The 24,858-nt window shown below is 31.1% G+C and overlaps 1 protein-coding gene across 7 annotated transcripts in view; it reads right to left on the bottom strand.

Annotated features, from left to right (window-relative positions):
* Positions 1 to 7,769: 7,769 nt before the first annotated feature.
* LOC143085673 (uncharacterized) overlaps positions 7,770 to 24,858 on the bottom strand; it is a 49,673-nt gene continuing 32,584 nt past the window's right edge. For 5 of the 7 annotated variants that reach the window (XM_076262163.1, XM_076262164.1, XM_076262168.1 and 2 more), the window contains 5 exons: positions 24,055 to 24,352; positions 18,784 to 19,914; positions 17,262 to 17,355; positions 16,101 to 16,275; positions 7,770 to 13,578 (listed from right to left, as the gene is read on the bottom strand). In XM_076262163.1, the coding sequence (XP_076118278.1) occupies positions 13,348 to 13,578; positions 16,101 to 16,275; positions 17,262 to 17,355; positions 18,784 to 19,914; positions 24,055 to 24,352 (1,929 nt within the window). In that variant the 3' untranslated portion in view covers positions 7,770 to 13,347. The remainder of the gene's footprint in view (positions 13,579 to 16,100; positions 16,276 to 17,261; positions 17,356 to 18,783; positions 19,915 to 24,054; positions 24,353 to 24,858) is intronic. The other 2 variants (XR_012981400.1, XM_076262165.1) reach the window with 2 other exon arrangements.

The raw sequence follows: 24,858 nt of genomic DNA, 5'->3' as shown, positions 1-24,858 counted from the left end.
CTCCTTTGTTCTCATAAAATTTAAAAGCCAATGTTAACTATTCAGTTTAGTAGTTTAGTCTATATAGTCTTTAGTTCTATTTGTATATATCTTTGTATTTACAGTGACTTGGTGGGTTGAGATTAAAGTTGTACAAAGAACACTTCAGTCATTTATAGCCAATTAACAGTGGTAGAAGAGCTCACAACATCCGGCGAAGGCTCTGAGTTATAAGAACCCACCAAGCTTGACAAAAGAGAAGTCTGAAGTGGCAACTCATTACAGAATTGGATAAAAAGAAGAGAGGAGAGGCCTAGCACTTGTGTTGTCGTTACAATGAAACACAAGAGAAGTAGCGTTAGAAATAACACCAGAGGATTTGAATGTTGATGAAGGAGTTGACAAATTGATAATAAAATAAGATAATTTATTTGAAAAGGACAAGACAGATCAAGCTTATGCAGCATATACAGCTTTTGATAAGTATCACAGGGAGTCATCGATTAAAATGTGTGACTATATAATTTAGTTTGAACAGAAATACAACAAATGCAAGAAATATGACATGCTGCTTCCTCATGCAATATATTATTTAAACTCTTAGATAATGCAGGACTTGGTGAAAGTGATCGACATTTAGCTTTAACTGCATGTTCTGATTTAAAGTTTGAAACCAGGAAGGCAGTCCTTAATAGGATATGTGTATCAAAAACAGAGTGATAATGATATAGATACTGTTTAAGAAGAATCTGCATTTGTAGGAGAACATCGTTTTGATAGAGGGCGTAGTTCAAGGAGATCTGGTGCTCGCAGTCACATGAATAGATCATTTGATCACAGAAATACTCAATCCCGACTTAATCCAACTATAAATGGACGCATATCTCGTTGTAGATGTTGTGATTCAAAATATCACTGGTTCAGGGATTGTCCACATAAAACTTATGATGTTAAACTGACAGAGGAACAAACAGACACATCTGAAACTGTAAACATAACTCTAATTGCAACTTCTCAACAAAACATTACACCTTAAGAAATATTTGTAGCCAAGGCATTTAATGCTGCAGCTGTGGATACAGCATGTACCAAAATAGTTTGCTGGACAAAATGGTTACATCAGTTTTTAGACACTTTCGACTCGGCTAATGAAGAAATAAAATGCAAGGAAAGTAATACACCTTTAAAATTTGGTGATGGTAAAACAGTACATCCTTATCAGTCCATGAAGTTACCTGCCACAATTGGATCTTTAAAATGATACATAGAAACAGATGTAGTTGACTGTGAAATTCCTTAATTATTGAGTAAAGATTCTTTGGAAAGAGCTCAAACAGTTCTTGATCTCCATAATGATAAAGTGACAATGTTCGGAAAACCAGTTGATGTTCATTTCACCTCAAATGGTCATTATTGCATAAACATCAAAGACAGAAGAACTGGGCAGACAGATTCTGTCGTGAATGAAGAGGAAATCCTGAAGGTAGATTCTGGATTCTCTAAGAAAAGAAAGCAGAATATTATATTAAAACTGCATAAACAATTTGGTCATGCCTCATCTGAAAAGTTGTTATCTCTTTTGAACAGTGCAGGCTTCGTTGACTCAGATACAAAAGCAATAGTGAATGATGTTTGTTCAAAGTGCATTGTCTGTCATAAGAACCAACGTTCGAAGCCAAAGCCAACAGTGGGATTTTCCCATGCAAATGATTTTAACCAAATTGTTGCTATGGATTCACATGAGATTGATCCCAATTTCTACTATTTACACATAATTGACTTGTTTAGCCGTTTGAGTGCAACAGCCATTATGAGGAGAAAAGACTCACAGTTAGTTGTTGACAAATTCATGCAGATATGGGTTAGTGTATATGGTGCTCCTGAAGTTGGAAAATACACTGACAATGGTGAGGAATTCAATTTCTCAAATTTTTCATGATATGGCTGAAAATCTTTACATGTCAGTTAAGACGACAGCAGGATGCAGTCCCTGTCAAATGGAATTGTAGAATGACATAATGCAACTCTAACTGAAACAGTAAACAAAGTCAGAGAAAGCTCAAATTTGTCTTGGGAAACTGCAATTAGCTGGGCTGTGAATGCCAAAAATAGTCTTGTAAATGTGTATGGGTACAGTCCTTATCAAATTGTTTTTGGAAGACATCCTAATCTGCCATCAACACTAGTCAATAAACATCCAGTTCTTGAAGGAGAAACAATGAGTAAAACAATGGGAAAACAATTAGTTGGTTTTCACGAGGCAAGGAAAGCATTTGTAGCATCGGAATCCTCAGAGAAAATTAGGCGTGCTCTTAGAAAGCAGGTTCGTCCCTCAGGTGAGAAATTCAGAAATGGAGATAAAGTTAACTTTCTTAGCGACAATCAATGGAAAGGACCTGGTACAGTTATTGGACAGGACAATGTTGTTGTGTTTATAAGATATGGAGGAACTTATGTAAGAGGGCATGCATGTAGGATTTTAAGAGGTAGTGATGAACAAAAAGATAAGAAAAACAAACAACAGGAAAAGAGGGTAAAATTGAAAGAAGGTCTAAAAACTCCAAACTTGAACAAAAATAAGGCTGAGCATGAAATCATTTATTATGATAGTGATGAAGAGGAAGACTCTCATGCCAACAATCAGTCAGACAATGAACAAGGTGAAAGTGACGATGAAGTAGAAGGACATGAATCTGAATTAGAAAGTCAGGTAGGTGACTCTGAACTTGACAGCGATAATCCTGTGAATCAAGGGCATGCATCTTATGAGGAAAGTCGATCAGGAGGTGACTCTGAGCTTGATAATGGTAATCATGAAGATACTCCAGTGAGAGAACAGAGCAATGAGCAAGCAACTTCTGTAGTACACAGTATAAGTGTTGGTTCTAAATGAAATAAAGCATTACTTTTAAAAAAGGACCAAAAAGTGAACTTTAAAATGCAAGGTGTTGATACTCTACGAGAAGAAGTTGTTCTGAGTAGAGCTGGTAAAGCATCATCAAGTAAAAAGAATTGGTACAATGTAGAATATAGGAAACCTGAAGACCTTAAAGGTAACAAGTTATCAATAAACGTATGTACAGTTAATGAATTGAAAGTTGTAAAGTTTGACACAGATCAGGATACAGAGGATGACGAAGAATCAGAAGAAGCATTATTCAATGAGATTGACTTTTGTGATGCTCATAAAGCTGAACTTGAAAATTGGAAGAAACATCATGTTTATCAAGAAGTTGAAGACTATGGTCAGTCATATGTATCGACTAGATGGGTATATACTATAAAATAAGCTGATAATGAAATACACAGGAAAGCAAGACTCGTTGCAAAAGGTTTTGAAGAAGATTGTTTGGATGAAATACAGAAGAACTCTCCTACATGTGACAAACAATCTCTTAGATTCATTCTTTCAATCATTATTCAAAAGAAATGGTCCATCAATTCCATAGACATTAAAACTGCCTTTCTGCAAGGGGAGAAAATGCAAAGAAAAGTTCATCTTCGTCCATCTAAAGAAGCTAGTGCTAATGGAAAACTTTGGCTTTTAGAGAAATGTGTATGGTCTTGCAGATGCTTCTTTGAAATGGTATGAAAAGATTAAGAAAACCCTAAATGAATGTGGAGGTATTGAATCTAAAGTTGATCCAGCAGTATTTTACTGGTATAATTCAAATGGTCTGGCTGGTGTTCTTGCAGTTCATCTTGATGATTTTTTGTGGGCAGGAACCAATTTGTTTGAAACTGAGATTATATCTAAAATAAGAGAGAAATTCAGTGTCAGAAAAGAAGCTTCAGAATCGTTCAAATATTTAGGACTGGGTCTAAGTCATGCAGATGATAAAATAGTATTGAGTCAGACATATTATGTCGAAGTGTTAAAGACTCTCATTTGATAGAAAAAGGCGAAATGATTCTCAGCTTTCATCAGTCGAACAAACTGTTGTAAGATCAAAAGTTGGACAACTGTTGTGGCTTGCAAAACAAATTCGTCCTGATATTGCTTTTGACATCGCTATGATAGCATCAAAGTTAAAACAAGTATTATTGAAGACTTCAAAATGATAGCATCAAAGTTAAAACAAGTATTATTGAAGACTTCAAAAGAGTAAACAAGCTTTGAAGGAAAGTTAGAAATGATCCAGTGTCTTTTCATTTCAAGGAACTTGGAGAACATGTAGAACTTTTATTATATACTGATGCTTCTTTTGGTAATCTTCCCGATGGGGGAAGTCAAGGACGAAGTCGAAGTACACTATCTAGCGAAGCTTTAGCTTTAGCCGATGGTATTGATTGTGCTACATCACTAGCTACTTTGTATAATGAACTGATTTTCAATAAATGTACTACAGAAGGAGGTATTACAGTAAGATGTGTGATTGACAATAAGGACCTTTTTGAAGTTGTTAATTCAAAGAAAAATGTATCTGAAAAGAGACAGCGACTCGAAATAAGTTGCATCAAGGAGATGATCCAAAAAGGAGAGTTAACTGTTCATTGGATTGAAACAAAAGAGCAGATAGCCAATGTGTTGACCAAGCATGGTGCCAGCGCACAGAACCTTTTATATGTTTTGAAACTGGACTTGTTAATACCGTTTTTATGAAGTAGCTTTAAATTGATCATGTGACACTTACAATAGTAATCTACATATATTAACAGTAGTTAAAAAACAGGAAGAGAGAATTAGTCATAATGTGATAAGCAATATCCATAAAACGTTTATTTTCATTTTATAAACTTCACATCTGCTTAAGAGAGAAAAAGGACCAGAAGATTGTTAGCTATTTAGTTTAGTAGTTTAGTTATTATAGTTAGTCTATATAGTCTTTAGTTCTATTTGTATGTATATTTGTATTTACAGTGACTTGATGTGTTTAGATTAAAGTTGTACAAAGAACACTTCAGTCATGTATAGCCAATTAACAGCCAACACACAGTCTCTTGAGTATTGAACAGTGGTGTATTCAGAATTTTTCATAAGTGGGGGCCCACTGACTACATAAGAGGAGGACCCTACAGACGTGCTTCAGTGATTCCCTATATAATCAACCATTTTTTCCCAGGAAAGGGGGGGGGCCATGAAAAGCCCTCTAAATCCACCTCTCTTGAACTGTTTTAAACAGATTAATGGAGACCATTGACTAAACCCTTTAAGACACAACACACAGGAGATAATAACCAAAATATATCTATAACACACCTGTTTTGGTATATTAGTACTGTAAATTCAGAAATTATTGCTTGCATTTATTTTATTTGCCATTTTTGTAGAATGAACAAAAATTCAAGATTAATAATTGGCAACAGTTTACCAAACTTTCCATTTTTTAAATATTTAAGCTTTTCTTCCTCAGGAATAGATTATTTTAGTTGTATTTGCCAAAACTATTATGAATTTTTGGTCCTCAATGCTCTTCAACTTCATAATTTATTTGGCCTTTTTAAATTCTCCCTCGCCCTGCTCATCCGAATTTAAAGCATTTAATCTCTAAATTCAATAGGCTATAAACGATATAGGATTAGTTGCTCGCAGTAACATATTATTTTCTCTTGCGATACAATATTTTATTTTACTTTATTGTACATATTTCTTCGATTGAAACAATATGTAAACACATGACATATAACATTGTTCCTCTTTCGCATCGTTTCTTTCCCCCCGGCTAATACCTCCAACGCCTGTACGTACAATAAACATAGCAGCAACTGCACATATACCTATGTGACCAACTTCAATTCGACGTAACTGCGAGCACCTTCGATACTAATACATTTAAATCCAAAACTTTATATAGTACCTTTAAACCCCACCCATAAAAACCGCCAAAACTTTCCTCGTGCCTCCTGCACCTAACATCAAACTTGTAAATAGTACATACTGTTACAGAACCAGTATCCGAACTAGTTATACTAGTTCCCATCTATAAATAATACTACAAATAGCAAAAGGGAAAAAACCCTATTTCAAACGAAATAAAATGCATTTAACATTTTTTATAATTTTGACAGGACGTATTATGGTATACAAATGTCCGGTGTCCGTCCGTCTGTCTGTCCGTCTGTCTGTCCGTCTGTCTGTAAACATGTCGCACCGTAACTTGAGAACGACTTATCAAAATTTCATGAAACTTAACATAGTTATGATGGTCAAATGATCTGTATACTTTTTGGTGAAAATAAGATTAAAACTTTTTGAGTTACGGCACTTTGTAACTAAAACAGGGGTGTGTTTTTTTCACATGTCGCACCGTATCTTAAAAACAATTCTTAATTATGGCTTAAAACTTTAAACACTTCTTAGTTATATTAATCTTAATATCTGTATACTTTTTGGTGATGATTCAAAATTTAATTTTTGAGTGATGGAGTATTTTGTAAAAAAGGGGGAGGTTTTTTTTACATGTCGCACCATATCTCAAAAACGATTTAAGATTATTGCTTAAAACTTTACACATGTCTTTGTTATATTAATCTAAAGATCTGTATACTTTTTGGTGATGATTCAAAACTTTATTTTGGAGTTATTGAGTATTTTGTTAAACAGGGTAGGTTTTTTTTTACATGTCGCGTCGTATCTCAAAAATTATTTTTGATTATTGCTTAAAACTTTACACACTTCTTTGTTATATTAATCTAAAGATCTGTATACTTTTTGGTTTTGATTCAAAATTTTATTTTAGTGAAATTTTTTTTTTTTTTTTTCAGGGTTGGGGATTTCACATGTCCCCGCTGTGTCTCAAAAACAATATATGGTTATTGCTTTAAACTTTCTCAGAAACTATTTATGATTATTGCATAAAACTTCCACACAAGACGTCAGGCGTATCATGCGCTCATGGCGCAGCTGTTTATTTTATTTGAGGGTCACTGATGAGTCTTTTGTAGACGAAAAGCTCATCTGGCACAAATATAAAATTTCTGTTGTGGTATCTATTATGTGTTTATTTGCATACAGATGTATGTTTCCGATATCAAAATAATTTTTTTTATAATTGTTATTCTCACCAAGTTGCATTATTTGCTTTAATAAAAACCTAGCAATAATTTCTGAATTAACAGTAATTTTCATCGAAAAACAGGTCAAAATACTATTTTCAGGCAAGTCCACTTGAGGATAATCAACTTATCATATACTCAAACTTTCAAAAAGCAACAAACTGTATGTTACAGTTCACCGTTTCAGAATCTAATGCATCCTGGGTAATATTTTCAAAAGTGTTCACCAAAACGTTGTGATTGGTTTACAACGTGATATATAATGAAAATTCAACCAATGACGTAACATATTTTCTTTTTGGTGTACAAACAGTGAGATCACCCATAGTCCTTTAGATTCTGAAATGGCGAATTGGAGCAAAGCATTCTTTCTCTTTCAGGGTTACACATGTTTTTTTCAGACATTTGATGATGTCCAAGTTGCTCAATCTTATGTTTTTAGTGAAATACTACACAAAATGTGCACAATATTTCCTCACATTATTCTCTTGCTTTTTTATCGCCAAGTCTGGAGCCAGTATTTCAGTGATTATCATTTGTTTATGTGTCACATATTTGTTAGTTGTTCATATTTTTGTACATTTATTAGGCCGTTATGTTTCTCTTTTGGATTGATTTACATTTGTCATTTCGGGGCCTTTTATAGCTAACTATGATGTATGGGCTTTGCTCATTGTCGGAGGCTGCACTGTGAACTATAGTTGTTACTTTCTGTGTCATTTGGTCTCTTTTGAAGAGTTGTCTCATTGGCAATCATACCACATTTATTTTTTATATAAATTCAAACAGAAACATACAATTAATATATTTATTTCAACAATAAAACAGTATATTAATGTATAGATAGATTTACAGTGTAAATACTTAATGAGTGATGGAAGAAAGAATAATATAAATGTATTCCATAAATATACATGTAAGTTCTGATTAAATGGTTTTATATTACTCATATGTTTTGAAGCAGGACAAAAATACACTTAATTTGTCCCTGTCAGAAATTACATAGATGTAAACCATATAACATGGAGTCATTCATAATAAAATGGAGTCATTCAATATATAATTATGTAAGGGTATTTTTTACAAGATTGTGATCTATGATGGGGTATTTCAAGTTATATTTTATTGGCAACTGAAAAGCATACCGGTATTCAAAATACTTTGTATTAACTTGTTAGATATCAGTGTAACAAGAAGACATATGAAATACTCACTGAATATGTAATGGCCATATAAAATGGAGTCATTTAATATTTAATGTAGGGGTGTCTGTTACAAGATTGTGATCTATAATGGAGTATATTAAGTTTTAATTTTTTGACAAGTTGAAAGATGTGCAGCAGCTCACCTGTATTGTGGATTCATTTATTTAAAATCCACATTGGTATGCAACGATTAATAATGAATCCACAGTATTCAAAGTACTGATACAATGATAAATCTGTTTGAGTTATCTTGGTAGATATCAGTGTAACAAAAAAGATGTATTAACTCATACTTACACAATATAAAATGGTGAATCTGATGATTTTTTTTTAGGTGAAAATAGGCATTGTTAATTTATTTATCTATAAATTTACATAAAAAAAGGTGAAAGGTGTTAGTTATTTTAGTTTAAAAAATAAATGGATAACTACTGGAAAAAATAATTATGAAAAAAATAAAACAATATGAAGTATTTTTCTAAAAAAAAAAATCCAAATGGACTGAATTTGAAGAAATATTTTGCTTTGAAAATATTCAGTAATAAATGAAGACTATATCTGTGAACAAAATATGTAAAATGTAAAATAGAAATTTTAATTAATGCACCGTAAATATACAAAGGGATATGCATTACATCAGATCTTGTACTATTTGCAGTAAGATATATTGCCAGGTTTACTTTCAAATGATTAACAGGACTTTTTTTTCTCTTTTGCTTTTAATATTTCCATCATGAATTATGAATTAAAAAGATCTGCCAAATATGCAGCACTTATGATAGGGTATAACACATTTTTATAACAAAAATTTACTAATTTAATTTGGTTTATTGAATCAGTTAAATTAATTGAATCAGACCTTAATCTATGGCTTATGTCAATACAGGGTTAAATTTCCAATGTGACTACTGTAAAATCTCAAAGTGGTTTCAACTTTTCAATTTTTACTTGTCTACACTTATCAACATATATAACCTAAATAATTAGATCAGAATCTATAATAGATATAAAGATTGGTTGGTCAAGAGTTCAGGTCATTATCATATACATATATAAATCATTTTCTAAAACCACAGCAAAGGGTTTCATAATGGTAAGCAAATATCACTAACAATGTATGGTATAAAAATCAACAAATAGCACTGGAAATTAACAAAAATAACTTCATCAATCAGATAAAATTTCAACGATAAATATCTTCAAAATATAATTGCTCATACATATTATCTTAAAATTTTATCACCATGGTTACCGTTGTCAAGAAATTTACACACAAAATATACATATAGACATTCTCAAAATAATCTTGAAGCATTTAAAGCTTTAATCTCATTTTTTAAAATAAAGTTCAAAATTAAGGTTTTTGCTTGTAACATAGACTACAAAGAAAAAAATTTGACGCAGGTCCAGACTATTTCCAAATAAACTTGTCCTACTTCTTATCCTAGTCAAAATCTTTGATCCCCATAATTGATGGGAGTAAACTTTACAGATTTTTTCTTGCTGTCATGTATGTAATATTGACCTCTTCAAAATGTCAATTTATGTCCAGTATCATCCAAATAAAACAGACTATATATATTGTTTGTTTAATATATTACTATTTTCATCATTTTTAAAGAAGAACCCTGTGGGATAATTGTAGTCCAGCAACAATCACTAAACAAGAAATTTAAAACATTTTCATTGGTCTATATACAAATCAATATAAAAATATTTTGGCAATTTTTTCACTAAGCAAGATTTTAACTGCACATGTCTACAACTACAATGTACTAGTATGTTTTTTCCATGTAACTTTATTGAAGTCAGACATGTTTTTTTCTTTGGAAATCATTCTTTAGTTTATTATCATTTACATAAAAAGCAAAATCACTCATATTTAAAAATCATTAGTAATCTATGTTCTGATTTTATGATTTCTATTTTTTTTTAGTATGCCTTCTAATTCAATGGTCTGTTTTACTTCATTCCATCCATATTGCTCTCATTTTATTCAGAGGTCTGACATTTCAACTTCTCTTTTAAATTAAATTATAGTCCTCCATTTGACATCATGTCTTTCGTTACTACAATTTTTGTTTCTAGATCATTTTTTCTTTTTCTTTACGGTATGCACTTCAGGATATAAATCAAAACCACTTGTAACTTACATCCCTCCCTACTCATCATACAAGGGAGCTTTGTGGGTAAAATACAGTTATTTTAATGTTTTGTAATTTTTGCTTATTCCGACTTGTAGGAGCATAAAAAAATAGCTGTTTTATGTGTGTACAATATTGACAGATGGAAAGACCTTTTATTTCTTTGGCAAGTTACATATACATGTCAGTAAATTTGTGACAAACTTAACATGGAGAAACAAAAAATATTCACATCACTGAATTGATAAAGCACAATAGTAAAGGTTTATTTACAAAATTCATTGAATATATTTCATAAAAATAAATAGCTGTTTTAAAATATGTTTCTTAGTAATAACTGTCAAGTTTTGTGGATTATACAAAAATTTTGGCAAATGGAAATCTTGGAACATGCATTTAGTAAAACTATCTCATAAAGGTTAGCAAAAACATAATAAAATTAAGTCTACAATACAGGGATTAACACAGGAGTGGTTTATCTGGTGTAGTTTATGTACATGTAAAGGTTACTGATAAAATACACAGCAAGAGTTGTAATTTGTTATACAAAATAAATCTTAAATTCACCATCTCAAAATCTAAGGAATTGTTTAAGTGATTTTTGGTTGCTACTATCCAGTATTTAATATTTAATGCAAAATCAGGACAATGAATCTTTTATTGACAATTAAAAAATGTATACCAAAATCTATATATCACAGAACTTCTATGACTGTTGATTGTTTTGTATAAAAAAGGAGATGTGGAGTATACAGCAATGAGCCAGTAACCCAACAACAAAATATAAGCCAAAACAGACATCTAGAGGTTAACACAGTGTTTACAATGACAGACAATTGTCCTTGAAAACTAAACAGATTTATTTTACTCTAAGCTACACAAATATTGAATAAATTTAGAATTGAGTATCAAATGTCTATCATCAATGCAGAATTTCTTTATAGGAAACAAAACACTTTTAAAAGATAGAACTAAAGTAAACCCTAGATGCATGTTTACATATTTTGGTCGATCATTGCACAAAATTACTTATTATTCATAAGGTTTTGAAATGGTGATTATGAAAATTACTGAACTACTGTAGTTTTATCTTTTTGTAGCCTAGCATTACATAAAACATGTGCAAGGATATAAATGAATACTAAAAGCAAATACAAAAATATTGAATTGTGAAAAAAGACAATGGAGAAAATAAAATAAAATATATATATAATGATACAAAAATAACTGCCATTTCCTAAATATATATTAAAATAATACAGAAATAAAATTTTGAAAAATTAATGACTAGAAAAAAAGACATTGTTTCAGTTGTTTTTCTGACCTCTTATGATATATTATTATTGATAATAAATAATTTACATAATTTTTATTGTAATTTTCTTTTCCAAATTTGTTTGCTTGGGTTTTATATTCTTTCCAAAAGAATTGTTAAATAAATCTGGAGAATAATTGTGAAGACATATATTGATCCTTGAAGTTTGTAAACAATGAATTTATTCGTCATTTCTTGTTCCAAAAATGTAAATACCCAAAACTTCATGAAACTCAGTGAATCTTTATTTGTGAACATGAATTGTGCATTAAATGCTTAAAATTTCACGGACACCCATTCTTAGCAGATGCATCTATGTAAATGCAAAATATAATGATGTCTGATTGTCCAAAATAATTGTTTAACACAATAAATGATTCAGATCTGGTTTAAAACCAAAAAGTGTGTATGTTTACTATTACTATCAAGTACCATTTTTCAACTTGCTAAAATGAAAATTTTCAAATACAAGATACTAAATAAAAATCCTATCGGACTTACCGAAACAGAAGAACTTTACAACTTCAAAATATCTTGAATTTGTTGTTTTCTAATTTATAAAGGGAACCATTACATAAGTTTTTACAGAGTGTTACTGATGTTGGCAGTGACAGGAGTCACAACACTAGGAATACTATGTAAAATAAAATCATTTAATCACAAAGTGGCGTAAAATGGAAAAATAGTGTTAAAATTAATGTGTCGCCAATGGAACTTGTTTCATAAAAAATACTGAGACAAAAAAAAGAAATATTTGTAAAAACAATATAAATAAGTGTATGTTATTCCATTGTAAAACTAAATTTCATACAATTTGGTTCTACGACTTTGATATCAAGTCATAACCTTTATCAGAAAAGATAGGGTCATTTTTTTTTATGAACTTTTCACTTATGTTGCTGCCAATTTTTTAATATGATACTACCAACAGTTTTAAAAGGTAATTCAAAATTGCAATTTATGTATTTGGAAATTTTGCAGTAGTGAACAAAAAAATATAACAATCTGAAAGTCAATTTTGTTATGAAATGTTAGTAATTTCATAACTAAATGTGCGACAAAATTTAATTGATGCATGAAATTATATTTCATATTAAACAAGTTTCAATGTCAATAAGAAGTTAATGCAATGGAATGAATACTAAGGATAGTTGATTTACAATACAACATTGAAATAATCAGAAGCTAATAGACAGATTTATAACAAAACTTAACATTTAAAAATCAGATGAAACAAGATTTTTGATTGGATAACTCAGAACATATTCAAAAAATACCATATAGTTATGAAGTACTCTCAGCAATTGTAGTTCCATATAGAAAAGTTTAAAAATAAGTTTTTTTATTTTAATTTTTTGTCCTTCAACTTTATAATATTGTATAAAATATCCAATTTAGATCAAATTTGGCAGTGGCTATTTATTTTTTTCGTGTGCTAAATTTGATTTTCCTTTTAAGTATTCTGAATTGTTTAGGAAATTTTTTCGATACATTTTGATTTGACATAATCAAAATAATATTACTTTTAAAAAATGTGTTAAAAACTTACATTGGAAGACCAAAATATGATGTTGATGCTATGCAAAACAATACAATATGTTATGAACTATATGCAGTTCATATTATCCATTCAAAAAAGTCATTACATCTGATCTTATACAATTTGAATATAACACAAACAATTTGATAGGATAATCTTCAGCAATCATCAATTTTCATCATGTTTTCTTTGTCCCTCCACAGTCTTTTTCACTTCCCTGAGAGCTGTAGTCTTTACAAAGTCTATCTCTCTGTATTCAGTGGGTGTATTATTCCCCGTCTCTGCATGTGTAAGATGTATCGGTTGACTTGTAGGTTGGTCCACCAGGTCCAGTTCTAAATATTTCAGTTCATCTTTATCACTTTTCATAGGAGGGGGCACTTTATTCCAATTTTGACTCTAAAATGTGAAAATGAAACATTCTTTTAGCCTTTCTCAAACATCTATAAAATGAATTTTATGTAAGTGTGTCAAAGTGTTTAGTTCATATGATGAAACTTGTGTAAATCATACATAATGTATTCTTTTCTGTAACACACACACTTATTAAATTTCGTTGGGGATTTCAATGCAAGTATAGATTCATTTCAGATGAAGATTATTCCAGGATCTTGTAATATTCTTAATTCTAATCTCTATTATAATCTAGTATTATATTTGTCAGATTAAGTTAAGGATTTCTATTTCTGCTTTGTTTTTATATATTTTTTTTCCACATTTAATAAGAAAAACACTGAATCAAATTGTTTTTACTTTATATGTTCACAAATTTCTGTTACATAAAAGCCATCATAATATTGTAAGATCATAAATACACTGCAATTTATGATGGCATTGTCTTTGTTTATAGTAAAATGTAAATACATCTTCACATAGTAAAGTGCACCATTTCTCCTAAAAAATAATAAAGATAGTCAAATAAAATGCATAAAATAACTATAAATATAAACTAAAATAAAATGACTATATAAAGACTATATAGCAAAGAAATAAGGTATAAAGCATCATTCTGAACAGGTTATTGGAGATAGGGTGTGTATTCTGACATGCAAGAATTTTATATCTACAACCAGGAATAACATATAATACAAAGTTGTTTATATTTTTTGCCTCCAAGTTTTTGGTTACTGTTAAATCTCCTTAAACAAATAGAGATAAATAAAAATTACACAGTAAAAGCATAAAAATATAAGCCAATACACATAATTAACAGTGCCTGGTGATGTTTCATAGCCTGATCGGTCAGGTTATTAAACATCACAGGCGCTGTTAATTATGTGTATTGACTTATATACTATATTTTTATGCTTTTACATTTTTCTCGCTGATACACATAGTAAATATGGCTTCTACTAAGGAAAGCTCCATTTTGAGTTAAGAGACCACTTATGTCAGTACACCTTTCCTATATTGCTTAACAATTACAAAATAAATCTAACACCTTAAAGCATGAATTTAAAGTCACAGCGGCCTATTTTTTATCAGATGTTTATTTCCTCCCACAATGCATCAGTATATGAGTTTTAACGATCCAATCATTGGAAAGTACCAAGATAATACAAGGAATCAATGCACATTTATCTCATAACTTATAGTAAACTAGATATCAACTTAATGTAAAACTTAATTATAAATTGTAGGTCAAAGTGACCTAATTATGCAAAGATTCTGTCTGAAAGGACAAGATGCACTACCGACTGTTTAAACTAGTTTCATGTATACCTGCATATATAGAGCACATGCAAATACCAACTTAATAATTTACTACCATTTTGTCTAAATAATCATCTCCCTATATGTTTTTAATACTTTTGTTTGATTATGGATATGTATTCTATTTCCAACTCACAGCTTCATATATGTCAAAATATTGTCATTTGGTCCCTTGTGAAGAGTTGTCTCATAGGCAATCATACCACATCTTATTTCTTTTTTTTATATAAAAGGAAAAATCAAATTTCTGCTTTTAACTTTCGCAAAATCTCTGTGAATTTTCATTTATTTATTTAAAGTTCATCACAAGTTAAAATTTTCACAACAATCAATTATCTTTAGACAAAGGCCATCTTAATTTGTTTAGTTTCAATTTTTCAGTCAAATGGGCCCATTACAACACTTCCTTCTTGAATTATTACTAAATAAGCCTTTGCAAATAAACTGGCATAAGAGTTGGATTATCATGTATATTTTCACTGTGCAAGCTAGCTCCAGGAAACAGTCATGCTGACTATGCTGTATGGGCTTTGATCATTGTTGAAGGCTGTACGATGACATATAGTTGTTAATTTCTGTGTCATTTTGGTCTCTTGTGGACAGTGGTCTCATTGGCAATCATACCACATCTTCTATTATTTATATACAGTGGCTGGAGAATCACAATCTTTCATTGACAGAGTTCAAATTATTTGTAGATCAATTCCCTAAAGATACATCTATATATCTATGCTAGAACTGTACTAGGTTCAAAGATTTCTAATTGTATATGTAATTATTCTGGTTGTAAATAATATTATCATGCAGAAAGATAATGAAGGAAACTATTTTAGAAAGGTAAATGTGAGGAAAGAATTACAACATCAATATATTGAAGAAAGGGGAGGATAACTCATAAAGGGAATTAACTCTGCTGTTATATTTGCCTATAAGTTAGCGATCTCCTTTTTGACAACAATACAAAACTTTATTCCATGTTCAAATTTTACTAAATATTGAACAAAAATATATGCATTAGTTGAATCTTAGCACATTTTTATATATTTGACTGAATTTTAAAGAATTGACACATCTAAGAAGAATGATTTTCAACTGATATTTTTTACCATTTAGTCTTGAAAAAGGAATCAAAAAGGAATCAACTATAAAGATTTGGTTCTATATCAGAGTTAAGTCCCTTGGATAAAAATGATCAGAATGATGCGTACCTTTTGATGTTCTTCATATGGATATGGCACCATTACCTGGTCAATGTCAGCTATGCGATCATCCTCCTCATCTTCTGAACTTGTAGTTAAATCTGGATGTGGATTATTATTTTTTGGTAAAGGTATGCTATGTTGGAGTGATCGAGACATTTTACCAGCATATGGATCTCGGCCACTGTGAATATAAAAAAATTGCCAAATTCAGGATTAATGAATACATGTTTCTCTAATTCTCATGCTTTTTTCATATATCTAGATCGTTGTGAGAAAAATATATCTCATCTCTAAGTAAAAACTTTGTTCTTGGCAAATGATTAGTACAATTTCAATTATGACGTCAATTTTCTGGATTTCTTTTGAATTTCCTATTGTGAAGTCGTGAAAAATAGCAACGAAATGCCTAATGAAGTGACATATGAAAACTACAATTTTTAAAAGAAATGATAAATTGGGTTTTGATATCGTCTTAAAATCATTAGAGAGAAACATATTACACTGCTATATCAAAGTATCCTTAATAGATATCCTTTTAACCCCTAATGCTCTCTCCACTATGGTGGGGTATCTAAAAATCTCAAAAGTAGTGATGATGTCTAGAAATGTAGACCTCATATGGGTTTTACTTGCATTAATTCAAACTTTTCCTTCATAGCAAAGATAAAGTGTTAATGTTATATGGCAATTTTATTTGGAAACTTGTTCAGTAGTTTGGAGTAAAAGTGCAAGTTTTAGTAAAACACGAGAGCACTCACTGAAATCTCAAGGTGCCTGCCATCTTCCTTAGCCAAGAAGGCTATGTGTTGAAGACCATACCTTGACCAACAATGATTGACTTTGATAAATTGTGACTTGGATGAAGAGTTGTCTCATTGGCACTCATACCACATCTTATATCTATATATTGTTTGGTGTTTTGCACATTCTCTCATTAGAAATATATATATGACTGTAAGACATGTAAGAAGGTGTAATAGAATCATATTTTATGGTAAATCTGAAATTTCAGGGTAATCCTGAAGTGTAAATAAATGGTTTACAATTAATAAATAAGTTGAAAACTCTGGCGAGCTCATATATATGTAAACATAATAAATACAATTTTGTCAATACAAAATTTTACTTTAAAATAAAGAGCACACAAACCGTGAGTGAAATACAAACCTTGGAAAGTCAAATGGTGGATTATTAATGGTGTTATTTTTTTTAAAGCTTCGTGTTCGCTCATTTTTGTAGATGTTTGTGTAGGCATCACCATCTGAAAAGTAAAATAAATAGAGTTGTCAATTCATCATAAGGAAATCTAAAGCATTGTGGAAAATGTTTTCAAAAGAGTGCATGAAGTATTAAAATTGGATAACAGTATGACTATGTCATAAACATACATTCAAGCAAAGATGGTCTACAAACAATCAAATTATAGCCTATTCCGCAAGGTAAACTGTCACTCCTCAATCTCATTCATGTCAGGTGCAAAATAGTTATATGGTGAAGATTCTGAAAAAGTTTCATATAATTCTCAATCCTGTCATTAGGGGTTCAAAATCATTTTGGAGCAGAAGTAAATACAAAATAAGTTGCATTGACACCTTAAAATTATCCCATACACCAAATTTAGAAAGGCCGTTTCTTCATTGTCTTTGTAGTATCTCAGAAACTTTTTAAAGAATAATAAACACATATATATATCTTACTTTTGCTGGTAAGTGTGAATAAATACACTCATACAAATAAATTACAAGCTTAAAATTCACCTATGGAGCTATCTAAATCACTCTTAAGTCATGTAAGTATCTGTAGAAAATGCAGCAATAAAAATGAATTTTTTTTCTGGTATTACATTATGAACATGGGACTGATCATGTACATTATTCTCGTACCACTTCATAAGTTCATGTCAAGTTTAAGTCAGATTGACCCAAAGAACTGTTTAACAACCAAACATGCCAAATATGAAACTATAAAAAATATTTCACATGTTAATTGTAATAACAAGATAATTACATACCAAATTACAGTGAAACCTGTTTAAATCAACCTCTTCAGGACTTTGATTTTGTTTGGTTTTGGCCGGTTAGGTTTTATCAAATCCACAATGCACATAATTTGATATGACGGTGCTTAGGAATATGTTTGGTTTATACAGATTTTCGGTTTATGCAAGATTTGGTTTCACTGTATTAAGTGTCAATCATCATTTTAGCGCTTAATTCCTTCCTTATGTGTCATTCTCTTTTTAATATTACATTTATCATGTGTATATGAAGTATTAAATATTCTGTAGTCCCTATTTTATCATTACATCAATCAGAATGATGATGTAACAGCTTAAGGTATATATTTGAGTGTAAAAAGTGCAGATAATTTTAGTTTGCTTGTTTTTTCAATGACCTAGAAATCAATACAACCCATATAAAGCGAATTGAGACAACTATCCTCCAATGTAGAAATGATGTGAATTTAAGCAATAATAGTTCAGTGTCTGCATGACTTTCAACAATTTATTTTTGCAATTTTCGTGTCTTCTAGATATATTCTTATAAGGAAAGATAACAGTTTAACATTTGCCACTATTTATAATTGTGTTATATTCTACATAAGATGTGCAAATAATCGTTTGTGCAAAACAAATAAAGTCTAAGCCATGTCACCATTTTTTAAAAGTAATAGAATACATTTGACTTACTGCAAGGTTTAGGGATAACTTTACTAATCCTAGGTGGCCTTTGAGGAGGAGGATGATCGTATACATTCAACTCAGACATTAGAGTGTAACTGTCATGTGACTTGCCACTATCTGATATAGAAGATGTCCTATCTGCTACAGCAGGTGGCACAAGACCATCCATTGCTAAATACATATCCTCATGTGCATGTGACACAGGTCGTGTTGCAGCGTTAATGTAACTATGGGAATCAATACCACATCCAGGTGGAGGAATCACTAATAAACTAGAACCACTCTGTCCTGACGTCGGAAAATCATATGCACTTTGTGTAGAAGCATTGTTTGACGGAAAATCGTAAGATAACGGAACATTTGCACTAAGGTTTGTTGACATAGGAACAACTTTATTTATGTCTAAACTATCAATTCCTTCATTCAACATTTTACTATTTGGAGGAATATTTTGGTATGGTTCTTGTTGTTGCAGATACGACTTTGGCGGGGGTGGTCTTACCGGAGGTACATCGTCCATTTTTGGCAAGTTATGAGGATTTGTTGGAGGATAGTCATAAGTTTCATCACTCACAACATTCTTTTCTGAACTTGGAGGATAATCATATGTAAGGACTGACTGTGAAGAATAAGCTGAATCTGCCTTATGACTTTCACTACTTGATGAACGAGGGGTACTTGGACTGTGACGAGGGGGGTGACCTGGGGGTGGGACATCATACACATCTAATGTAGAATCATCTTTGGATGATGACTCTGAAGATGTACATATTTTAGGAGCTGGCATAGTCACATTCATATCATGAGCCTTTGGTGGCATATCATACACTTGTGTGTGAAACACATCGTCCTCAATCACTTGGCCCCTTTTAACAGGTGGTGGTGGGGCTATTTCATCTGGTACACTATCAACACTATCTGGCCTTAATAAAGGTGGTTTTCTTGATACGGTTCCAGTTCTACAATTAGTCAAGGGAACATAATCCCTGTCAGAATTTTTTCGATCTCGACTCTGTGGAACATGTGTGATTCCTTGAGTTGGTTGTGTAATTGGTTGTTTAGTAATAGAAGATGGCACATTTTGAATTGTGGTGAATGTATCATTGTCCTCTTCTCTCTGGGGTGGTAAATCAGAAGCTAAAATAAAATAATTTAAAATTATTACTGGTCTATTAGTATAAGTATCTCGCATATAATATAATATAGGGACATACCTGTCTTCAAGAACACTAAAAGTGATGCTAACTAAATTTGAACTTGGTCTAAGTTTTGTGGTGATTTATATGTATAAGTTTCATTGGTTGAGGCAAACTCAAGTTATCATGTTAGAGAACGGAAACAAAAAATCAGCGATTTTTTTAATCTGTAAAGGGCATAACTCTAAAAAGGTAAAAGTTCCGCCTACCAATTTCCTGCTTTATCTGTGTTTTGTGGTAATAAGCATTGTGGTAAAGTTTTATTACATTTGGATGAGGCAAACTAAAGTAATAGAATGGGAATTTATTGTAGGACTACAGAAGGACAAACAGAGTAACAAGAGTAATATTTAATCCTCCCAATCGGCAACGGTTACAGATTTATACAACCGCAGAGGTCGAACCCTAACAGTTGGGGCAAGTATGGACACAGCATTCATGCCTGATACAGCTCTGAATTTGGATTGTGATCAAATTTTTGAAATAATATATGGGTTTCTGACACAAAACAAATGTCAAGATCTTACAAATCTATTGCGCAATATTGTGCAATTAAAGATTTCTTCTTCAAACTTTAAAAAAATTTAGAATTTGAGAAATTTGAGAAAAAATAATTGAAAACTATACTATCACCTCCCTTTTTTTTGCAATTAGTCCAAAACCTGACATTTCTTTATATTTAATTAACAAGTAGTGTAAGGGAGGTAAATCTGAACATACCCAACATTGTATGTTAAATGGTTTTGAATTACCTCCCTTTCACTGCTTTTAAATTGTCCCTTGACCAGAGAAACCTAGTTTTTCCCCTTTTTTGCCCCTATTTCCAAAACATTTTGAGCCATAACCCCCAAAGTAAATACTAACCATCCCTTCATGGTATGGAAACTTGTGGTATAATTTCAGAGATTCATACACAAGTTATTGTTTGAAAACTACAAAAATGCTTATTTGGGACCCCTTTTTGGCCCCTAATTCCTAAACTATTAGGACCATAATCCCCAAAATCAATCCCATCCTTCATTCCGTGGTATTGAACCTTCTGGTAAAAATTTATAGAAATCCATTCATTAAAACTAAAGTTATTGTCCGGAAACTAAATGCGTCTTGGGACGACGATGCAGACAACATGATAGCATTAAATTTTTGCGGTTGTACAATAACTCCATTTTTTTTTAAAATTGACTATAACAATGACATCATTTATGTTTTTAGAACAAATATTAGATTCCTGCACCTTGCAAAAGTTATGTAATTTACTTGACAAATGTAACATCCTTTTGTGCCTTAAATATCTGAGCATATATTACATCGTTAAATTTCTGGAAATGTTCATGGATAGAATGTTATGATCAATGCACTATATTTTGTGTATTAATAAGTTAGTGATATTAGTCTTGGAAGATTTAGATATCAAGTCAGTCCCATAAGGTTTTGATTGCATTTCATGCAATCTTTACCTAAAAAATTCAAAAATCTCACGATGAGGGTTTCAGGCTGAACTAAAATATTTTTCACTGAAAGTTTTCCTAACATCAATCAATATAAGGGTCAAAATGTATACCACTAAAATATAAACTCTTTCGATCATTTTCATATAAGGATTCAGTTATTGTATCCATGCTGCTTATACTAATTTGACTTCCATTACAATTCATTAGTATCAAACTTAGACAATACCACAAACAATGACAAGTCTATAAACATAAATTTACTATCTTTGCATGTTACAATGATTTACAACAGTGAATAATGTGGTTACTTTAAACTTTATTCAAATTTATTTTTTTAATTGAAACACGCAGAACGTTAAAATGAATATTGTTTTTTTGCACTTAGTTCATGACTTCACATTGGATTATATTAAATACCTTATCAAATTGCCAGACCAACTCAAACAATTTCTATGTATGCTTTATGCAACCCTAACTAAAACTGTATAGAAAACCTATAAATCAACAATTTCTGTTGCAGACAAAACTCTGTAAATCAACACTTTAAGAACCACAGATGTTTCATGTGTTTTTTCTTTTTTTTCATATTTCCTTAAAACTATTTTTTGCAGGATAAATCATCAATAAGCTATCTTAAATGCATTCATAAAATGAGGCAGATTCTCTCCTGAGTCAGTCTATCACATTTCTTAATTTATAATGAATTATATAATTCCTGAAAAGTTTTAACTTTTTAAACCTGTGAAATTATTCTTTCTAATTTTAAAAAGCAGTTAATTTTGAAAAATCAAACTAATATGAAAGTATAGTTATAAAATGTTTTAAGTCTATTTTTAGACTATTTGATTTTAATTGCTTTTAATGTGAGCAATACCAATCTGTTTGCTGATTCTGCTGTCAATCAGAAAATGTGTCTGAATAAAATTACATTCAGATGTACATGTATGTTAGTGAATTAATATTCAAGAAAAAAAGACATTTCTTTTGTATTTCTTTTCTTTACTTTTTTAAAAACTTTACTTCTTGTTTTTAAAATTCAAATAGGGAACATACTTTACATTATTGAAGTAATAAACCACTTTTTAAGATGTTTTGGCCATTGGCCTTCTTCATTCACAGTTCTTTATTTTTCTTCACAACTACATGGCTGACAATTTTTCTTTTTCAAGCATTAACTTGTGTATGGCCGAAACGTCTTTAAAACTGGTTTATTACTACAATAAACCTTTACTTTCAACTGCAGATCCCAGATTAAGAGAAATTGGGACCCCAACTAGAAGTGGGACATGTGAAAAGCCTATGTATTAACCATACAGTATCTATAGTTTTGTAAGAGGAGCAAAGTCCTTTTCAATCTTAATCTGCCTCTCACTTTCTTTCCTGTCATGTAATGATGATAATTCTAATATGACGTGCTTCTTTCGCTTTGTAAACAACACTGTGATAAAATTCTCGATATATCTATACTTAGCGCAGACTCTGAGATGTACATAATAATGGCTGTTACAATATACTTCCCACGTAAATTCACATGTATTGAAACCTATTTGCAAACCCTTTGCCGATTTTATTGTTTTAAAAATTGCAATTAAAAAAGACAAAATCACTTTTATTCTTATTCGGATGCATTATAAAAAGAAGTAATGCAAAACAGCTTGGAGAAACCAACAAAATAAAAATAAAATAAAATTCCGCGAAAGTTTATTCATGTATTTGGCGCTATCAAAGTCATTTCAAAATATGACGTCATACAAATGAAAACGCTAGAGTTGAAAGTTTTCTGTTACGTGAACCATTTAAATTTCGTTTACTATTGTATTAAAATTGATTCTCAAGGTAGGTTTTGTTTGATTTTCTATTCTATTGCATTATTCGCATTTTTACTGATTTCAGCAAGTCATCATGGCGGCTCCTAAGTTATGAAATGTCAACTTTGGATTTTACGGTAGCTTACGAGAAAAACATGTAAATCAAAATGGCAATTGTTGGTTTTGAGAATGAAACAGATTTTTTTTTCGGCGGTTGTTCACAAAATAATCCATGCAAGCTACGGATTTATTAGAATGTTCGAGCTTTATCTTACAGGGAGTAAAAAAGAACAGCCGCACACACAGCATACCCACCCTCGCTTCAGTTTTTTTAATGATCGTATTTGTCCTATTAGAATTGAAATAATTCATGGAAGCCATAGATTATTAGAAATTTACACATGGCCTGGGCCGTGATATTCGTTAATTTTATCCCTCGCTAACGCTCAGGATAAAATTCGAATATCAAGGCCCAGGCCATGTGTAAATTTCCAATAATCTATGGCTTCCATGAATTATTTCTTAATTAACATTACCATTAAAGCGGGAGGTTTGGCATGCCACAAAACCAGGTTCACCCACCATTTTTATCTTAAAATGCCCTGTACCAAGTCAGGGAAATGGCCATTGTTATATTATAGTTTGTTTCTGCGTGTGTTACATTATAACATTGTGTTTCTGTTGTGTTGTAGTTCTCTTATATTTGATGTGTTTCCCTCAGTTTTAGTTTGTAACTCAGATTTGTTTTTTCTCTATCGATTTATGAATTGCAAACAGTAGTAAACCTAAATCTGCCTCTGACTTTCAGTATTCAATACTCACAGTTGTCCTCTGGCTTAAGACCACAAACACTACAGAGGTTTCGTACCCACGATGTCATTTGTTCCTCAGTGTCGGCAGCCAGGAAATATGTCCTTTCACGGTTCTTATGATAAGTTTTAATGGCCAAGAGAAAAGGAAACAAATCCAAATCCAAGGATTCAATAATCTGTTCACAATGTTCAAGATCAATGTAACCTTTCAGCTTTTTTCCTTCTTCATTGTTGTAGTAGTTTAAAACATACTGGTGAGGTAAGCTTCCTTGCGGTTTGAATAAGATAAAAAATCGTCTTTTCCATTTCTGAAAAAATCAAAATCGATAAAAATCAAAAATAGGAATTTTGGGGAAAAAAAGAAAGGAATGTGTAGTCTGCCTCTAGCAATGAAATCAATAAAATTGATATTGCACAATAATGACAAGTGTTATTCTGCTACTGAATTCTAATTATGCAAAACTAAAAACCTAAAGACACATATATTGTATACATGTACATTGCATAGCTGTGCATGTCTTCAATGCTGAAATTAATACTGTAAAAAATTGGATTTAAAGATAAGTTTTTTTATCTTGAAAAACAACCTTTTGCTTAAACTTAAGTCGGTGACAGTCCTCACACATGAAAATGACTTATATCAATTGTGAATTAACTACAATTCATTTTTTCAAATCTACAAATCTAAAAAATTTCTCTAAGTCTTTAAACATATTACACTAGAAGGAAAAAGTCAATCTCGCTGGCTTTCATGCAGGAAAACTTTCAGGAAAAAAGTATTAAATATTTTCTCAGTTTCTTTTAGACATTTCCG

The sequence above is a fragment of the Mytilus galloprovincialis genome, chromosome 8 (genome assembly GCF_965363235.1).
Source record: "Mytilus galloprovincialis chromosome 8, xbMytGall1.hap1.1, whole genome shotgun sequence".
NCBI lineage: Eukaryota > Metazoa > Mollusca > Bivalvia > Mytilida > Mytilidae > Mytilus > Mytilus galloprovincialis.
This window is presented reverse-complemented; position numbering and strand designations above follow the sequence as displayed.